At 51.6% G+C, this 20,138-nt stretch overlaps 1 protein-coding gene across 3 annotated transcripts in view; it reads left to right on the forward strand.

Annotated features, from left to right (window-relative positions):
- SLC24A4 (solute carrier family 24 member 4) overlaps positions 1-19,087 on the forward strand; it is a 128,581-nt gene extending 109,494 nt beyond the window's left edge. For all 3 annotated transcript variants that reach the window (XM_045823737.1, XM_045823738.1, XM_045823739.1), the window contains 5 exons: positions 5,186-5,352; positions 12,379-12,493; positions 16,550-16,662; positions 17,077-17,142; positions 18,232-19,087. In XM_045823737.1, the coding sequence (XP_045679693.1) occupies positions 5,186-5,352; positions 12,379-12,493; positions 16,550-16,662; positions 17,077-17,142; positions 18,232-18,384 (614 nt within the window). In that variant the 3' untranslated portion in view covers positions 18,385-19,087. The remainder of the gene's footprint in view (positions 1-5,185; positions 5,353-12,378; positions 12,494-16,549; positions 16,663-17,076; positions 17,143-18,231) is intronic.
- Positions 19,088-20,138: the final 1,051 nt, after the last annotated feature.

Here is a 20,138-nt window from a genome sequence, read left to right on the forward strand (position 1 = left end):
GAATCTTAAAAGCAGCAAGAGAAAAGGAGACAGTTTCCTACAAAGGAGTTCCCATAAGACTATCAGCTGATTTCTCAAACCTTGCAGACAAGAAGTGGCTGGAAAGAAGTATTCCAAGCCATGAAAGGCAAGGACCTACATCCAAGATTACTCTCTCCAGCAAAGCTATCATTTAGAATGGAAGGGCAGATAAAGTGCTTCCCAGGTAAGGTCAGATTTAAGGAGTTCATCATCAACAAGCCATTATTGTATGAAATGTTAAAGGGTCTTATCTAAGAAAAAGAAGAAAGTCAAAACTATGAACAGTAAAATGACAACAAACTCACAACTATCAACAACTGAACCTAAAAAACAAATAACAAACTAAGCAAACAACTAGAACCTGAACAGAACCACAGAAATGGAGATCACATGGAGGGTTTTCAACAGGAAGAGTGGGGAGGAAGAATGAGGGAAAAGGTACAGGGAATAAGCATAACTGGCAGATACAAAATAAACGGGGCGGGGGGAGTTAAGAATAGTATAGGAAATGGAGAAGCCAAAGAACTTGTATATATGACCCATGGACATGAACTAGGGGGGGAGATGTTGGTAGGAGGGGGGTTCAGGGAGGAGGGGGATGAAGGGGCAAAAAAATGGAACAACTCATAGCATAATCAATAAAATGTACTTTAAAAAATCTTGAATCACATAGTGGTAATAATTACACAGCTTTCTAGTATGCTGAAAATCACCTAATTGTATGTTTAGACAGCTGAATTTAATGATATGGTAATCTTACCTGTTGCTTTGAATGCATTCATCTGCAGTGGCAGTTCTCCAATGTGGTCCCAGGACAATAAGCATCAGGAGCACCTGGGAAGTGGTTAGGAATGTGAATTCTTGGACCCCAGTTTTTAGCTGCCCATTCATGAGCCCTGGGTCTGTAACAAGCTTTCCAGGGGATTCCGATTCACGCTCGAGTTTGAGAACCACTGGTCTGGAGACATACGCTCCAGATCATGTGGACACTCCTGCATCCAGGGTATCTACCTGGTATCTATCTGAGCGTCTACCTGGCCCCCCCCCCGCCGTGACGCACACATTCCCACGGGCCTCGAGTTAACCACTTCCTTCATTGCACTGTCCAGGTTAATTTGTTTGAAGTTTTTTTATCAGCAACTGCATCTGTTCTGAATGTTTTCCTTCACCATGATTACCCATCTGTGTCGTTGCAGTTCATTTTAAAGATGTTTTTGCATAATTAAATTGTCGTTTTCTACTTCAGAAGAGAAATCTGAGAGCTTAGTGAAACAACAGCAGCTGTTTTTTCTCCTGCTTATGTTTGCATGTTTATCAGAGTCCACGATGCAATGAGCATTTCTCAGAGTCTCTGACATTGCACTTGAAGGAATGAATGGCAGGGCTTGACAGAAGGGGCTCCTGGTGGTGGGGGGGCGGTGGCCTTGGCATAGATATTGTCCCATCACCCCGGTAGCTCCCAGAGTCTATTACTGAAACCATATTAAAACCTTGATGTTGGAGAAACCCGATTCGGGCGGTTTAAGCCAGAGAACTCCCAACTTTGTTCTCTTTTCAAGACTGGTTTGGCTATTCCAGTTTCCTCGCATTTCTATGAGAATATTAGAATCAGCTTGTCAATTTCTGCAAAAAAAAAAAAGTCAGCTGGAATTTTAACAGGGATTATATTGAGTCTGTAGATCAATTTGGTGAAAATTTCCATCCTAACAATATTAAGTCGTCGATCCATCTACAGGACGCCTTTCCATTTATTTGGGTTGCCTGGAATTTCCTTCAATGATGTTTGTAGTTTTCAGCATATAAATTGTGTACTTAGATTATTACATTTATTCATAAACATTTTTTTTCTTTCGGGTGCTATGGTACAGGGAATTATTTCCTTAATTTTATTTTTGGACTGTTTATTGTTATTGTATAGAAATACACCTGAATTTTGTGTATTCTTGTACCTTGCAACTTGACTGAACTTGTTTTGTAGTTGTAATAATTTGTGTGTGTGTGTGTACTACTTGGAATTTTCTCTATACAAGGTCATGCCATCTACCAAGAGGAATAACTTTACTTCTTCCTTTCCAACTGAATGACTCTTCTTTTTCTTGCCCAGTTTCCCAGGCTACCCCTTCCATACAACGTTGACTAGAAGGGATAAGAGCAGACACTCTTGTCTTGTCCAAAGCTCTCGGTCTTGCACCATCGAGTATGGTGTTAACTGTGGGGTACACTTTGTTGGTGCACTTCACCAGGTTGAGGAAATTCTCTTCTACTCCTGGATTGTTGAGGGTTTTATCATGAAAAACCATTGGATTTGTCAAATACCTTGTTTATTTATTTACTTTTTTGCATCAGTGGATGTGATTGTCGTTTTGTCCTTAATTCTATTACCATGGTATGTTGGATCGATGACATGTCATACGTTGGCCCACAGCTTGCATTCCTGCGATAAATCCCACTTGGTCAAAGTGTGTAATCATTTTTCATATGATGTTCAATTCAGTTGGCCAGGGTTTTGTTAAGGGTTTTTGCATCTGTATTCATGAGGGATATTGGTCCGTAGTTTTCTGTTCTCTTGGTGTCTGGCGTTGATATCAGTGTAACGAAGGCTTCATGGAGAGAACTGGGAAACGTTCCCTCTTCTGTCTTTTGGAAGAGTTTGTGCAGGATTCATGCTGATTCTTCTTTAAACATTTGGTAGAAATCACCATGGAGCCATCTGGTCCTCACTTTACTCTAAAGGAAATTCATTTTATTTTTTTCTTTAATTTTTAAAGTATATTTTATTGATTATGTTATTACAGTTGCCCCAATTTTCTCCCGTCCCCTTTTTTTATTACTATGTCAATCTCTTCTTATAAATCTGTTCAGCTTTTCTGTCTTTTTTAGCCAGCTTTGGTGGTTTTTGTCCTCATTAAATTTGTTTCACCTTGGTTATCGAATTTGTTGGGGCCCAGTTGTTCATCGTATTCCTGACTTACTCTTTTTATTCATGGGAGTTTCACAATGGCGACCCTCCCTTATTCCTGGCATTAGTAATCTGAGTCTTTTTTGCTTAGTTATTCTCGCTAAAAGTTTGTCCATTTTGTTGATCTTTTTAAACAACCAACTTTTAGTTTCATCGATTCTATTTTTTGTTTTCTATTCCATTGATTTCTACTTTAATCTTTTTTTAAAGATTTTATTTACTTATTTTTAGAGGGGAAGGGAGGGAGAAAGAGAGATAGAGAAACATCAATGTGTGGTTGCCTCTCACGTAGCGCCCACTGGACACGTGGCCTGCAACCCAGGCATGTTCCCTGACTGGGATTCGATCCTGCGATGCTTTGGTTCACAGCCCGCGCTCAATCCACTGAGCTACGCCAGCCAGGGCAATTTCTACTTTAATCTTAATTATTTCCTTCTTTCTCCTTTCTTTGGATTTAATTTGCTCTACTATTTTTTTGTGTTAAAGAAGAAAGTTAGGTCACTGATTTAAGATCTTTAATATACTCACTTATAGCTGTAAATTTTTAATATAGTCATTTATAGCTATAAAATTCTAAGCGGTGCTTTTACTGCGTCCCATAAGTTTTGGTATGTTGTGTTTTCATTTTATTCATCTTGAAGCATTTTCTAATTTCCCTTGTGATTTCTCCTTTGCTCCATTGGTTATTTGGGAGTGTGTTATTTAACTTCCACATATTTGTGACTCTTCCAGTTTTCCCTCTGTCTGATTTATAATTCCTTTCCATCGTGGAATGCATGTAGAACATACTTGGCGTGACTTAAATCCTTTTAAATGTATTGATGTTTGTTTTCCGTTGTAGCACGTGGTCCATCCTGGAGAGTGTTCCACGTGAATTCAGGACGAATGTATATTCTTCTTGAATGTATCTGTTAATGTTTTTCATCAGATTTGAGACGTTTTTGGATGTGAGTTCCTCAGATATTCTTCCTTCCCCTTGTTCTCTCCGCTCGTGGTCTGGCGCTTTTATTATGCCCACGCTGGCGTGTTTGATGAAGTGCCACGGGTCTCTGAGACACTGCTCATCTTCCCTTATTCTTTTTTCGGTCTGTTCCTGAGTCTAGAAAATCTCAATTGACCTACTTCAAGGCTGTCGACGTTCTCCTCCTTCCTGCTCAAATCTGCCGTTGAGCCCTGCAAGGAAAATTTTTATTTCAGTTATTGTGCTTCTCAATTCCAGGATTTCTTTTGGCTCTTTGTTATACTTTTTTACTCTGATATTCTACAGGGAGACATTATTCTCATACTTTCCTTTAGTGTTTTAGATATTTAAAAAACTTCTTTGTGCCTATTTTTAAACAGCTGATTTAAAGTCTTTCTAAATCCATGGTCTGGAATTCCTCAAAGACAGTTTCTACTGACTGCATCTTTTCCTGTGTATGGGACATGCTTGCTTGTTCTCCTTGTTGGTTGAAAGCTGGGCATTTAAAATAATATAGTTTGCCCCGACTGGTGTGGCTCAGTTGGTTGGGTATTGTTCCATAAAGTGAAAGGTCGCCAATTCAATTCCTGGGTTGTGGGTTTGGTCCCCAGATGGGGCATAGGCAAGAAGCAACCAATCAGTTTCTCTCTTGCATCGATATTTCTCTCCCTATCTCTCTCCCTCCCCTCTCTCGAAAAATAAATGAATAAATAAAATATTTTTTAAAAAGAAACAAGGAGATACCATTTCGGATTTATTAGATTGGGTATCTTTAAAATAAACAAATAACTAAAAGCAATAAAGCAGTTTGACAACTCTAGGAAATATTCTTTTCCCTTCCCAAGTCTGCTTATTGTTACTATATATCATTGTTTTTGTTTACTGAGTTTTCTCAAATAATCTGTAAAGTCTGTATTTTGTGTTGTATGTGGCCCCTTAATTACAGCTCCCCGGGGCAAGTCCGTTCCCACTCTGGGTCTCACTTTCCTTACTCCGAAGGATTTGGGCTGACTAAAGTTATTCAGTCATCAAACACTTAGCGAATTATGTTGCTAAGACCACTTTCCGGATGACATTGTGGAGGTATGCGATTCTGTGAGATCACTTGCTCAGAGTCACATTGGTAGCATTCTCTTGTTTGGCTTTCAAAAAAAAAAAATAAACCAGCAGGTGGACTGACAGGTGTGTAACCCAGTGGGTGTTTCTCTCCCTCTCCCTTGTGGCTCCGTCCCACCCCCCTGCAGAGGCAAGAGGGGACAAAGCCAAGTGGGTGTTCACCTGGCCACTCATCTTCCTCCTGTGCATCACCATCCCCAACTGCAGCAAGCCCCGCTGGGAGAAGTTCTTCATGGTCACCTTCATCACGGCCACGCTGTGGATCGCCGTCTTCTCCTACCTGATGGTGTGGCTGGTGAGTGGTGGGCGCAGGGCGGGCTGGGCGGACAGGCCTGCCCAGCACCTTCCAGAGGAGGGAGAGCGACCTCAGGCACTGCCCTGCCACCCTCGGCAAGTTGACCTTGGCTTCTGTTTCAGGGAGCAGGGGTACTGGCAGGGGTGCAAGCCGCTGCACGATGCACCAGGGGTGGCCAGACAGACCAGCGTGGTACAGGCACGCAAGGCAGGCGCGGGGGGTGGAGGTGAACCTGGCACAATGGGCAGGGTAGTATGGCAGGGGCGGCACGGACTGGGAGTCAAGGATGGGCCTGATGCCTAGAAGATGGTTCTGGGAAGAGCTCTAGGGGGCTGAACACTAGGACCCCGGGGAAATGTGAGCGAGACTGGGGTCAGTGGGAGATGGACTCCGGCCCTTCTGTGCCCCTTGCCAGGGGAGGTTCCTCTCCCCTTCCTATGCGCAGGCGCATGTATAAACTGTGTATAAACTATAGAAACTTTTAGTCCTCGTAGCACCCGCTTTCATTATGCCCATTTTACAGGCAGGAAACTGAGGCACAGAGACTGAGTAATTTGCCCAGTTAGTTTTACGATTAGCATCTGTCACACAGTGAGTTCAGCAGTAGTGTGTACTAGGGTGGGGTCAGAACCCTGGTCCACTGTTCTCCTGAGTCCATGGTCTCAGCCACTAGCCCGAACTGCCTCTCAGTCTGTGGCTGGAATTTTTCAGCACCTTTTGGACTGAAGTTTTGCAGGTGGAAAGGCACCAGCTCAGCTCCTGTCAGCGGCTCTGGCCACGCATCACAGCTCTCTGTACCGACCTTCCTTGGCTGGGCCGAGCAGGAGCACCCACGCCCTTGCTGTGGGCACCATTCCGTAGGGTCTTCCCACCCTTCCCCCTCTCCCTCCTCCTCCTCCTCCCCTCATTCCGCACACACGGAGAGCCCAGGAGCAGAGAGAGGAGCTGCAGCTACAGGACGGCTGTGTCTCTGTTGTGCTGAAGCTCACCCATCAGCCATGCGCAGCTTCGCACAGCGATGTTCACCCTTTGTCATCTCACGGCTCACATCCACCAATTGCTAAAATTCTGCAGCACACCAAAGGATATATTATTTTTTGCTGATATGATCAAAAAATTGTTATAATTTTGATTTATTCATTCTGGACAGCTATTGTTGTGTTGGCTGTTGTCACATTTTTAATTTGACAGTCTGAGGGGAAGGGGGTCAGCGCCCCTGACTCAGTAGTCAGGTACTGCGTGTTTTAAAAATCCTCACGTCTCACCGGTTGAAAAGCGTTGTCATAGTGGTACCCTCTAGTCACTTCACTCTCCTCCTGACACCTGGTGCCCGGCGGGGAAAGGACACGCGAGTCTCGGTTTCAGAGGCACAAGGGCCGCCGTCCCCTTAACCCCAGAGGAGCAGATTGGTGGGGAAAGGTGGGCTGTGGGGTCCCAGGATGATGGGGGTGAATCCTAGTTTTCCCACGTAGGATCCGTAACACTCAGGCAGGTGACTCAACTTCTCTGAACGCGGTCACCCCCTCTACAAACCGGGGAGGCTCACCTCTGTCCAGCAGGGTCACCGGGAGACCAGAAGGCCTCGGGGCTGGCATCACGGCCTGAGCTACAGCATAGGACGTGGCTCGTAACTGTGAGTGTCAGCTGTTTTCACCAGGAGGTGCGGCTGCCACTGACTGCTCGGTGCCGTGTCAGACAAAGGCTAAAATCCCCACAGGTGCTGGAGTGCTGTGTGGGAGGCGGGGTGCCGGGGGAACAGGAAGGAGCTGCCACCCAAACTTCCCAGGAAGAATGATAGTGAAAGATCATGAAAACTGGGCTGCAAATGAATTGGATTTGCAAACTTAAAATTTTCCGAGTAGGATCAAAGGCCAGCCCATCTTTACACTTGATTTTTTTTAATTTTTATTCTATTTTATTGATTATGCTGTTACAGTTGTCCTGATTTTCCCCCTTTGCCCCCCTCCACCCAGCATCCCCCACTCCCTCAGGCACTCTCCACACGATTGTTCACGTCCATGGGTCACGTGTATAAGTTCTTCGGCTGCTCCACTTCCTGTACTGCACTGTACGTCCCCATGGCTACTCTGTAACTGCCCATTTGTGCTTCTTAATCCCCTCCCCTCTTCACCCCATCCCCCACACCCCATCCCTCTGGCAACCATGAAAATACTCTCTGTATCCATGATTCTGTCTCTGCTCTTCTTGTTTGCTTAGCTTGTTTTTTAGATTCAATTGTTGACAGGTATCTATTTATTGCCACTTTATTATTCATAGTTTTGATCTTTTTAAATCCCTTTAACATTTCATATAATAACAGTTTGGTGATGATGAACCCCTTTAGTTTTTCTTGTCTGGGAAGCTCTTTATCCGTCCTTCCATTCTAAGTGAGAGCTTTGCTGGGGAGAGCAGTCTCTGTTGTAGGTCCCTGCTTTTCATACTTTGAATATTTCTTGCCCATCCCTTCTGGCCTGCAGAGTTGTTTTTTGTTTTGTTTTGTTTTTTTGAGAAAATCAGCTGACAGTCTGATGGGAACTCCCCTGTAGGTAACTAACGTCTTTTCTCTTGCTGCTTTTAAGATCCTCTCTTATCTTTAACCATTGGCATTTTAATTATGATGTGCCTTGGGTGGGCCTCTTTGTATCTACCTTGTTTGGGACTGTCTGTGCTTCCTGGACTTGCATGTCTATTTCCTTCACCAAATTAGGTAAGTTTTCTTTCATTATTTTTTCTTTTCTATAAGTAAGGATTTTATTTATTTATTTTTAGAAAGAGGAGAAGGTAGGGAGAAAGAGAGAGAAACATCAATGTGTGGTTGCTTCTCTGAAACCCAGGCATGTGCCCAGACTGGGAATCGAACCAGTGCCCCTTCGGTTCACAGGCTGGTGCTCTATCCACTGAGCCACGCCAGCCAGGCCCATTATTTTTTCAAACAGGTTTGCAAATTCTTGCTCTTTCTCTTCTCCTTCTGGCACCTTTATGATGTGCGTGTTGAACCTCTTAAAGTTGCCCCAGAAGCTGTTTATACTATCCTCATTTGGGGGGGATTCTTTTTTCTTCTTATTGTTCTGATTGGTTGGTTTTTGGTTCCTTATGTTTCAAAACATTGATTTGATTCTCAGCTTCATCTACTATTGTTTTCCTATGAATTGTTCTTTATTTCAGTTAGTGCATCCTTTGTTTCTGACTGGGTCTTTTCTATGCTGCTGAGGTCCTCACTGAGTTCCTTGAGCATCCTCATAACCAGTGTTTTGAATTCTGCATCTGATGGATTGCTTATCTCCATTTCATTTAGCTGTTTTTCTGGAGTTTTGAGCTGTTCTTTCATCTGGGCCATGTTTGTTTCTTCACTTTGGCAGCTTCCCTGTGTTTGTTTCTATGTATTAGGTAGAGCTGCTATGACTCCCTGTCTTGGTAGTGTGGCCTAATGTAGTAGGTGTCCTGTAGGGTCCAGTGGCACAGCTTCCCCTATCACCCAAGCTGGGTACTTGAGGTGTACCCTTTGTATGGGCTGAGTACACCATCCTCTTGTAGTTGAGCCTTGGTTGCTATTGACAGGTCAATGGAAGGGATTTACCCAGGCCAGTCAGCTGCAAGGACTGGCTGTGACCACTGACCACTAACCCCCACCGTCCGTGGAGGATCAGCTGTGCAGAGGCAGGGTGGTGGTGCTCCAATGTGGTCTATCGCTGTCCACTGGGTGCACTGGCCCTGGGGTATCCAGGGTGATACAGGCCAGTGTCAGCCCCCATCTGTGTTTTGCCCAGGGCCACCTGGAAGTGAGCTATAGGGCAATCTGAGGTGGCTGCTACTGGTGCTGGGCTTGGAGATTCCCAGGTGAAGCCAAGCTGTGAATCTCAGCCTGCTTCTGCTAGTGCCAGGCCTGGGGCTCACTGAGGCCAGCTGTTGCTTGTTTGAGAGGATTTAGGAAGTTGTGAAGTGGGAGCCAAGACCAGCCATTCATATGGAAAAGCAGCTAGTGCTTGGGGCTCCAGAAGTTTCTTCCACTAACTCCATCCCTGCCGGATTTCACAGCCAGGAGTTGTGGGGACTTATCTTCCTGGCACTGGAGCCCTGGGCTGGGGGAGCCTGGTGTGGGGCTGGGACTCCAAGATATCCCTGCTGAATTTTTATCCACCATACGTGGGTGAGGGACCAGCCGGTTCTTCATCTGTGCCCCTCCTACCGGTCTGGATGGATGTGGTTCCTTTAATTCCATAGTCGTTGGACTTCAACTCAACTCGACTTCCGATGGTGCTGAGTGACGGCGGTTCTATCTTTTAGTTGTAACTTTGATGTGGTTGTGCGAGGAGGCGAGCCGTGTCTGCCTGTGCCGCCATCTTTCCTTTGATTTTTAAAACTCCAGTGATTTCTCTTCATGCATTCCCAAAACAACATTGCAATTTAAGAAAAAAAAAGTATTTCATGACATTTGAGTGGTAATGAGAATTAGAGAAGATCACATTAAGAAATGTGTGAAATTTTTTCTTCTCTAATTACTGAAAATGAAGGCATTATTAAGTCAGTTCTACTAATTGACTAAGTGAGGGTGCACATTGAATAACACTCCCCCCACCCCCACTTCCTAAAGCAGAGTCTCCGCACCGGGCCTGGCCGGGAGCCTGAGGCTCTCTTCCCTGCGGCCGTGAACTCCAGTTGCCCTCAGTGTGGGAAGCGCCGTGGCCTCCGCTGCGGAAGGCGGTAGGGCGCCCCACATCAGCCCGGCTGCTACCCAGGCGAGATGTGCCGGCCTTTGGCCTTGTGCTGACCTTCACTTTGCCCCAATGGGAGCACCAGGGAGCCGTGAAGTCTCAGGTGCCTCCCTACTCCCACCACTGTTCACATCTCTCACCCCCAAGTCCTGGGGGAGAAGTTCTTGAATGTCTGTGTCCAAAGGGAGAGACATCCGGAATGGGTCATCCCTCGCGGCACCCCAGCACAGCTGGGGAAACGGAGGACCGAGGAAGACTTAGCATCTGAGAGGGGAGGAGGGCCCAGCACTGGGATGCAGGACAAAGTGACACTTGGGAGGCATCTCTGCTCCTGGATGATATGTGTGCACACTCGCACACTCCTTCTCCTCCCTGCATCCTTCAAACTCTTGGCCGTGTGGTTCAGTGGTTTGAGAAAGTAGAGGCATCCCCAGGAGTGAGAAGATAACCCAGGCCCCTGTTTGTATGATGTCTGGCGTGACCCAGCCTTCACGTGCCAGTGGCGTCTCCGCGGCCCACGTGGATCAAGCACGGGTGGCTCAGCCCTCCTGTGCACGTGTCTTCCCTTGCAGCCCAGGGCAGGCCTGCCCACGTGTGCTCTGCCCTGCGCCCTAAAGAATGACGTCCCAGCCTTGGCTGGCGTAGCTCAGTGGATTGAGCTCGGGCTGCGAACCAAAGCATCACAGGTTCGATTCCCAGTCAGGGCACAGGCCTGGGTTGCAGGCCAAGGGCCCCAGCAACCGCACATTGATGTTTCTCTCTCTCTCTTTCTCTTTCCCCCTCCCTTCCCTCTCTAAAAAATAAATAAATAAAAAATCTTAGAAGAAAAACGACGTCGCACCGTCCTGGTGGTGCTAAGCTGAGCGCTCCCTTCTGGGGCGGGGTCTCTCTAAACTCCTCCGCAAAGCTCTGTCCAGGGACAGATGTCCGTGTCAGTCCAGGTGCTCCGGCTGCCCTCCAGGGCCGAGGTTTGCACTCAAGAAGCACTTCATCTGGGGACTCCGATAACCCCCATTTCTCTGCACCCCCAGACGGCAAGGCTAGTGATTCAGAGAGAAGGGAAACACATCGGTGAACATCTTGCACAGGCCAGGCCCTGTCGCCTCCCATTTTCTCGCTTTAATTCTCATTCACGAGCCCGTTTGACAGAGGAGAAAGCAGAGACTCAGAAGCAAGCCAGTTTGCCTTAAGTCACATGACCATGTGCTGCGGGGGAGCCATCAGCCGAGACGGGAAGGATCCTGAGAGGGGCCCCTGCTCCCACTTTCCAGACGGGGAGGCAAGCTGGAGCTCCAGGGTGTTCTGTGCGGGGTTGTCTGAACGCCTCCGGGGCTTCCCATCCGGCTGCTGCTCGGGCCCCGGCCGCCTCTCCAGCGTCAGACATTCGTCAGCGGACCGCGTGGCTGCTCCCAATGCCAGAGGTCCCTGCTCCACCGGTGACCTTCGTGTCTGCTGGCATCCTTCCTTACCTCTCTGACCCTCCGTTCCTCTGGGCAGCAAATGGGCATAATGGTAGTGCCTCCCTCCCCAGTGGGTGGGGAGTAACAGGGCACCTGAGGTTGTGAAAGCAAAACACCTGTGCACCTGGTACACAGCAAAGGCTCCATAAATGTTACTGATCTGCAGCGAGATCGTAAGAGCCAAAAAAGAGAAACCACCTCAATATCCAACGGCGAGGGATTGGCTGAAACGTTATAGCTAAACGATGAAACCCAGGCATCAGTTTAAAACAGTGTAGTTGAATACTTGAGATGGGAAGGTAATCACAGTGTTTTATTACACGAAACATGTTGCAAAATGTATGCTGATAGGTACTCTGATTTCACTTTTTCTAATACAGCAGAAAGGTCAGGGGTGTGTTCTAGAGCAGCACTTTTCAAGTGTGGTCCCTGGAGCAGCAGCCTCAGGGTTCCCCCCACTGGGAACCTGTGAGGAATGCAGTTTCCTGGGCCGCCCCCAGACGTCCTGAAGCAGACGCTCTGGAGGCGGGGCCTGGGAGTCTGCATTTCAACAAGCCCGCCCGAGGATGTTCTGCAGGTTCCAGTGTGAGAACCGCTGGCCGATGGGAAGTTTATAGTGGCTGTCTGTGGGTCTTGAGAAGTGGCAGGTGATTTTTAACTTCCACTTTATTTTCTGAAGTTCTTAAAACAGTGAACGCGTATTATGCACATTATCAAGGCGGGAAAAAGAACCCCCAAAAGGTGTTTTAAGACAAAACCACATTCCAGATGGTTTCATTGGCTACACAGTGCCACGTTCAAGTGCAGTACTCTCAGAGTAAGCAATGCCCCCCCCCCACCCCGTTCCTCTGCAGGTGACGATCATCGGGTACACGTTTGGAATCCCCGACGTCATCATGGGCATTACCTTCCTGGCGGCAGGCACGAGCGTTCCAGACTGCATGGCCAGCCTGATCGTGGCGCGACAAGGTACTGGCGGTGTCTCGGCCCCCACAGCCATGGTGGCCCCGTGCAGACCCCTGCCCCCTGCCCCCTGCCCCAGTCACAGCTCACGGCCCTCATGCCTGGGAGTTCGAGGAAGGACGCACAGGGAGGAAGCTGACGTCTGGAAGCACGTGGACCAGGTTCCTCCTGTGGGGAGGATGCTGCCGAGACGAACTCCTCCAGACCTCGAGGAGCATTTGCTTGCGTGCAGTCGTGTAAAAACTAACTTGTTCTGAAGTCGCCAATGTGAGACTGAAGAGAGCTGAAGCCCAGGCTTCTTACAGCAGATGAGGTGGTAGCGAGGGTGTTGTAGTCCCAGGAAGGCAGCGCGGGGGTGTCCTGTGCCTCCAACGGTTTTCCTGGGCTGCTTCAGAGTTCCGGAACTTGTGCACCGTTTGGGTTTGTTCGGTGGTTTTTGTGTGGGGCTTACAGAGTGACCCGGGTTTATCAGCGAGGAGGAGAAAAGGGCTGCAAAGAACCTGCCTGTATTTTCTGCGGCTTTTCTGCCAGTGAGACAGCATTCCAGCCGGGACTTCCGCAGGCCCTCCTCTTCTGCAGATGAGAGCTGGAAAGTGTGTGTGGCGGGGTGGGCAGGGGGGCAGTCGGGGCTGGTGAATAATGAGTGAAAGCTCAGAGGAAACAGGAGAGGAGAGGACAAGCACCCCAAGAGACGGTTGGCTTTGGAGACAGAGGAGACATTATTCCGTCAACGTGGGAGCAAGGGTGGATTGGCTGGGAAAACATGGGTTGAGGAGAAGGCAAGGGTGGGGGTGTGTCTGGCGGGAACCTGGAGCAGTGTGCAAATAGGGACACTTGGGGGTGGCAGCTGAGGGGAGTGGAATTCAACAGTGTGACTTTTGAGGTGAGAGTATTCCGTTTGTCGGGGAGAAGAACTATCCCCCTTTTCTCTCTAAGTTCTTCTGGTTGGTCTAATAATCGGATGACATGAGAGGTTAGCAAGGGAGAATAACCAAGTTTAGTATGTATGTACATACAGGGGTGCCATAAGACTATGGGGGCTCACGAACCTCCTTGAGCTAAGGAGAAGGGGTGTGGGTAGTGGTTTGTGACTGCAAAGGGCAGAAAGGCAATTCGCATGGAGGTAAAAACGCAAACTTCTGGCGAACGAGTGTTTGTTGGGCCTTCTTTAACGACGGGCACAGAGCGGCCTCGGATCAAGCAGGCTTTGCCAGGCCCCGCCCCCGTCCATCAGACTAGTTCATACTAAACTACAGTTAGCTGTGATGACAGCTCCCTTCCTAAGGGAGGTCCTCTGTCTAAATTTTTCAAGCATTTAGGGGGAAAGTGAAAGGTTTTTCCCCAGTCTTTTGTTTTTTTGAAAATAGTAAGCTTAGCATAACATCCCCCCAAAGGCATGTTTGGGGGTGACAAACTCTGCCCCCCACCAGTTTCCAAACGCTGACGTAAAAAACATACCACAGCCAGGTGGCTTACAACGACAGAGGTGGGCGGGCTCCCTCGCAGTGCTGCAGGCTGGAAGCTCGGCATCAGGGTGTCCGCTGTGGCTGCACTACTCCACGCTCTGCCCGCGTCCTCGTGTGGCCCCTCTACCTGTGTGTCTGCGTCCCAGGGTCCCTCCGCTCACAAGGACCCCAGTTACCGGACCCGGGCCCACCCTAATGCAGCGTGAGCTCGTCGTCATTTGATTACACCCGCAAAGACCCTATTGGCCAATAAGGTCACAGTCGCAGGTTCTGGTGGACATGAGCGGGGATGCATTTTGCAACCAGTACCCAAGCCAAAGGAAAGGCAGGAGCTCTGAGGGCCCGGCTGGTGCTCTAGCCGTGTGAACGTGGGTCAAATTCCATCATTCCAGCTCTGGTGACACACACATGGGAGAGGACACCTCTGTCCAGAGCTGTAGCTGGCTGGTGGGCACCATGGAAGTCGGGGGGCAAGAGGACACGCAGTGTGAACAACTGGCCCTGGGGTCCAGGCTAGTGGGGGGCGGGGGGCACTAGAAGGTTGAGGGCTAGGGCAGGAAGGGGGTGGGTATCCCGGCGCAGTGGAAGCAGGGGCTCTGTAGGAACAAGGGTCAGGTGGGGCTCTGAGGGAGGACGTCATCTCAGAGCAGCTGTGATGCAGTGCTGCTCTGTGGAATGCAAAGTGCAGGCTGGGGCAGGGGAGGGCATGCCTAGTTGCCTTAAGGGTGGCACTGATGAGATTGACAGAACCCAGCAGACAGGATTAAAGCATAGACAGTGTCTCCAGGGCACAGGATCCAGAAACCACTGCGGGGCGTCGGCCGCACAGAGCAGCAGCCGCGCAGCAAGCCGTAACACGCCGGTGCTGCTCACGGGCCTCCGCCAGCTAGGCCGGCAGCTTCGGCTCAACAGGGAGCTTGTGAGAAATGCAGGCTCTCGGGCACCCCCCCCCCCCAGCAGTTTCCCTGCACCAATCTGCTTTCAGCAAATCCCCCGAGTGAGTCGTGTGCTCCTCTGATTTGGAAGCACTGCCACCAGCCCCTCCCTCAAAGATGCGGTGCCTGCGCAGAGTGGGAAGCCAGTCCAACCTGAGACGGCCCAGCCTGTCCTCCCAGACCCTTTCCACCCCCAACTGCCCCACTAGTCCAGCGCCTGCCTCCGCTCCAGGGGCAAGTAGCTGGGTGGACAGCTGCGGCACATTCCTGTGTCTTACATGAGACCGGAAGGCCGGTTTCCCGGCACCGCCGCCGTTGCCCTAGGCCGCCCAGGTACTGGCGGTGCAGGCTGGGAGGGGGACGCCAGGCCCTGGAGGAAGGTGTAGTGTCCTGGAGGTCAGCGATGACGGTAGCAGGTGGGAGAGGAGGCGACCTGGCCCACGTCAGCGGGGCGAGTCAGTCATCCAGGTGCTCGTCAGAGTTGCCGCAAGCTTCTCAGCCACCACAGCAGTTGTGCAGTTACAGGCATTTGTGCGGTTACAGGCATTGTTCCTGCCGCACACCTTTGTGCGTGTGCCAGATGACGACAACCAGGACAGATTAGGGCTAAGTGGCCAGATTACAGCGGACCTCAGCCAGTGAGTCTCGCTGGTAAAAGCTTGTTACCTGACTTCTAATACCCCTCAAGCTGTGACGTCCCCCCCTGGAGTGGCCAGCACGATACTGGACAGCCCCCACCCTCTGATTCCTGTAGCCTGGTTGGGGGAAGAGGTCCCCCTTCAGAATTCAGCAGGGCCTAGGACCAGACGCCCTGCCGAAGGCCAAGGTCACGGTGCCATTGCCTGGGCCACAGGTACAATTCATGCCCCAGGGTGAAGGACGCTGGACCACCCGAAAACTGTGTGACCTTGGGCACGTCTCAAGCCTTAGCTTCATCATCTGCCACACGAGGACAGTGCCGCCCCCCCCCCCCCCCGCCGCCTCAGAGCACCTGGGGGCTCACTGAGGTGGCGCACAGAGGGGGTCCTCAGGGAACATCGGCTGACACACCCAGCAGGGGAACCGTGTGGGGCCACACCCTGCATTCCCCCGGCCGCCGTGACCAAGGTCCCCACGCAGGGAGGCATCAACAACGGAGACCCGTCTCAGTCCGGAGCCGGGAGTCCGAGAGCAAGGGGTCGGCAAGGTTGATTTCTCCTGGGGGCAGAGCTGCATCTGTTCCAGGCCTTTGTCCTTGGCTGGTAGAGGACCCTCTCCGTGTCCCCGTGACTTCCCCCTGTGCTGTGTCCGAGTTTCCCCTTTTCCTAAAGAAGCCGATCATGACCGATCAGGAGCCGATCAGAAGCTGAATTCGGGCCACCCTGGTGACCTCGTTTCGGTTATCACTGCAAAGACCCAAACTCTAAACAAGGTCACCTTCTGAGGTGCTTGGGGTCAGGGCTCCCACATATGAGGTCACCATTCAGCCCCCACCAGGCCCCTCTAGACTCCACGAAGGGAGTGGGTCTTAGGCCTCGGGCAAGGGGTTTAGAGATGTCGAGTCTGTGCAGAAGGAATTCCCGCCCATCCGAGCAACAGCACCAATGGAACAGTTACGGGGAAGCACGGGGATTTCCGGGGACCTGCTCCCACTGAGTGGCACGTGTCGACTGTCCCCCCAGGCCTTGGCGACATGGCGGTCTCTAACACCATAGGCAGCAACGTGTTTGACATCCTAGTGGGACTCGGCATACCATGGGGTCTGCAGACCATGGTCATCAGCTACGGATCCACGGTAAGTTCTGTGCTACGTTCCTTCGTGAGCGAGACCGACGCCAGGTGCGTGCATCCCACGGGAACAGTGGTGGTGTCGGCCCTGTCCCGGCCAAGGGCTCTGGGGGACATGCTCCCCCCTTCTCCTTGGCACCCACTGTCCAGGGAGGCTCCCAGAGCGGCCTGAGGGGTGGGCAGCACTCGTGAGTGCTCCTGCCTGGTGTCTCAGCCCCTAGCATGACCGTTCCCTCCCGGGCCTTCCCCTCCGACCAGCACAGTGAGACTCCACTCCGCGGTTAGCTGACCGTCCACAGCCACGTGCTCACCTTGAGCAGCCACCTGAGCTTCCAGATGCGGGGAGGGCGGGTGTGGAAATCCCCCGGAGCGGCTGGGCCCCGGGCGGCCCTGAGATTCGGGTGCACGTGTGTCGTTGCAGGTGAAGATCAACAGCCGGGGCCTGGTCTACTCCGTGGTGCTGCTGCTGGGCTCTGTGGCGCTCACCGTGAGTGTTCACGCTCCCGAAACAGAAGCCCCACCCAGACTGCATTTCACCGGATTCTGCCGGGTTACTCCCAGGCCCCCCCTGCCCTGCCCCGCCCCCCACAGTGAGGGACAAAGCTGAGGAAACGTGTCACTTCAGATACCCCCAGAATGTTGCCCTCCCCCCCCACACTGCACTGTTCCCTGTGTGACTGAAAGGACCCCGGAGGGAGAGAATGACTGTCCTCTCTCCTTGCTGCCCAGTCATCTCCTCTCACCGGGAGGCCAGCCCGTCTGAGCTGGCAGATGGGGTGATGGTCAGGCCTCAGGACTGGCACGTAGTGAAACTCAGGTCTCCACGCTCCATGCGCCCGAGACTGGGCTCAGCCCTTTACCTCTGCTGATGGAGTCGGTCCTTACAAACACCCGAAGAGACACCGTTCCGTTTCACAGAAGACACCAGGGCTCGGGGACTGGGCGACGTGCCCACGGTCACATGACCTACTTCCCTGGGGTCTGTGCTGTCACTCCGATGCGGCGACTGTGAGCCAGCACCCCCCCCCCCCCGGGAAGCCCCCATTCAGGGATCAGAGAGAAGGCGGCGGTGGAGGGAAGTGTGGGAGGGGCTGGGAAGAATTTAGAACGAGGGCGAGCTCCAGCCCGTCTCTACACACACAACATGCACACACACACACGCACATACACGCACACGCAGAAAAAGGTGGTGCAAGCCGAGCCTTGCCAGACCGTGGGCCAGCAGGAGCCCTGGAAGTCTTGCTGAAGAGGGCTGAGGACACCGGGTTCCGAGGCAAAGGGGGCGCCCTGGGAAAGGCCCCAGCTGTCCCTAGAGGAGGGCCGGGCTGGGCCGGGGCAGGCCCGTCCCCTGAGGGCAGCTGCTGTGTGTCCCGGCCCCGCCCTGCCGTCAGACAAGTCAAGCCTGCCGGCCTCGTGCGCATCCGACCAAGGACGTGCCTGGCAGCGCCCCTCCGCTCCCGCCCCCATGTTGGAGGAAGTTCTGGGGTCCGTGGCCTGTGTGTCGTTGTCCAGGGAACAGGCCCCCGGTGCCCCCTTCCCTGCCCCCAGCCCGCTCCTCGCACTGTCTCCCCGCCAGGTGCTCGGCATCCACCTGAACAAGTGGAGGCTGGACCGCAAGCTGGGCGTCTACGTGCTGGTCCTCTACGCCGTGTTCCTGTGCTTCTCCATCATGATCGAGTTCAACGTCTTCACCTTCGTCAACTTGCCCATGTGCCAGGAGGACGACTAGAGCCGAGCCGCCGCCCCGCGGGGGGCCGTCCTGGTCACCCTGGCACCGGCATCCTCCCCGCTCGCCCCTCCCACCGTGAGCCTCCTGCAGCGGCCGACACTGTCCCTTCTGTCGTACACTGGAAGGAAGAGCCATCCGGGTCTCTGGCCGTGGGCCAGGCTGCTGGGCGTCCTCCTCCTCCTCCTTGGAGTCCTGCCCGCCAAAAGGCAAGGTTCGGGGGGCGGGGCCACTATTCGAGCGGCTTTGCAGACCCCTGAGCTGCCAGTCCCAGGGATGTGGCGTGTGCCTCGGCTCTCTCGGACCCTTTGGTCAGGAGGACTTCCACGCGCAGCTTGTCCTTCCGTGTCGCAGCAGCACCCTCAGAGGAAGGCGGTCCCTGGATGTGGGGTCTCCTGGTGCGAGTGCAGCACAGGGGTGCTGTCTCCTCTGGGCCCGAGGGTGAGTGCCGCGGGCGGCCGCGCCGCGCAGACCCCCGACCTCTGCCGCGGCGCTCACGGTTTGGAAGGGGCAGGGCCTCCACCTGCTGGGGGTGTGGGGCCGTGGCATCCCCGCCCTTTTTCCGGCAAAACTGGAAGAATGGAAACAGTTCTTCAGTTTTTTTACAGCAGAAGAGAGAAAAAAGAATACTCCTCTCATTTTTATTGATGCATTCAGAGAATGAGCAATGAAATATTAAAAATAAAATGTCATCTAGATCATCATACTTGAAAAAAGATCATTCCATCTAAAAGGACCCTGGGGGGACCCAGAAAGGTGACACTTAGGGACCACGGACCCTCCATGTGACGCGGCACCCTGCCGCTTGGGGTTTGTCATTTCTTTGCTAATGTGCTACTCGCAAAACCATCCGGCTGAAAGGCCCAGTTGTTTAAACGCCCAACAGACTTCGTAGCCTGCTGACCTGGCATGCGCTCGCCAGAGGTAACAATGGTCAGTGACGAGGAGGCAGACGTCCTGAACCACGGTGAACTTGGAGTTTTTAGAGCTGTTTCTCGAACCTTAGCGTTTGCTACATAGGAAAGGCCAAGGAGGGGAGGCTGATTCGAAAATAGAAAAATATTAAACAGTTTTCGACTGCTTCCTAGCTCTCAAATATATATTAAAAAGATGTACGGACACAAACCAGTTGCGGTTTCTGAAAAGAAAGCACAATTCATTTTATATAGAGGTATTTTTTATTTTTTTAATGTTTCTATTGCAGAAGTCTATCAGAGTCGATGCACTTTTTACCCTGAGCTGCTTTGCACAGAATTGCCCATGGTGGTATGAGGAAAGAAGGCTTGTAGCCATTCACTGAGAATTGGTCCCTGGTGAGGAGTTGAAATCCGACAGCTAACTCCCTCCTGAGACACAGGGGTCGTGACCCGAGGTGGGGGTTGTGGGCGTGCTCTTTAAGGCCGCCCGACCTTCTGAAGGAGGCAGGGTGCGAGCCTGCGAGCTCTAAGTTAGCGAGAGCTCCACCCCGTCACCAGGCTCCTGTCCTGGGTTTCCGTCAGTGTTAGGAGCTACACCACGTGAAGACGTCTCTTTGTGTTGCTCTGCCTAGACAGGGGGCTCGGTGGTCTTCCAGCTGAGGACAAGGGTGGTTTTCCTGTGAAATTAGCTAAGCGGGAGGCCACGGGGTCTGTAGGTCGTCATTGGAAACCTAGGGCGCAAGGGGTTTCAGAACGATGCTCTGTCCTCTTAGCACAGCTGGCCTGGTCCCCCTCTGGACCCCCACCCCCACTGCCGCCCCAACACCCCACCCGCCAGTA

The sequence above is a fragment of the Phyllostomus hastatus genome, unplaced genomic scaffold (genome assembly GCF_019186645.2).
Source record: "Phyllostomus hastatus isolate PE091 unplaced genomic scaffold, TTU_PhHast_1.1 phas_scaffold_501, whole genome shotgun sequence".
Lineage (NCBI taxonomy): Eukaryota > Metazoa > Chordata > Mammalia > Chiroptera > Phyllostomidae > Phyllostomus > Phyllostomus hastatus.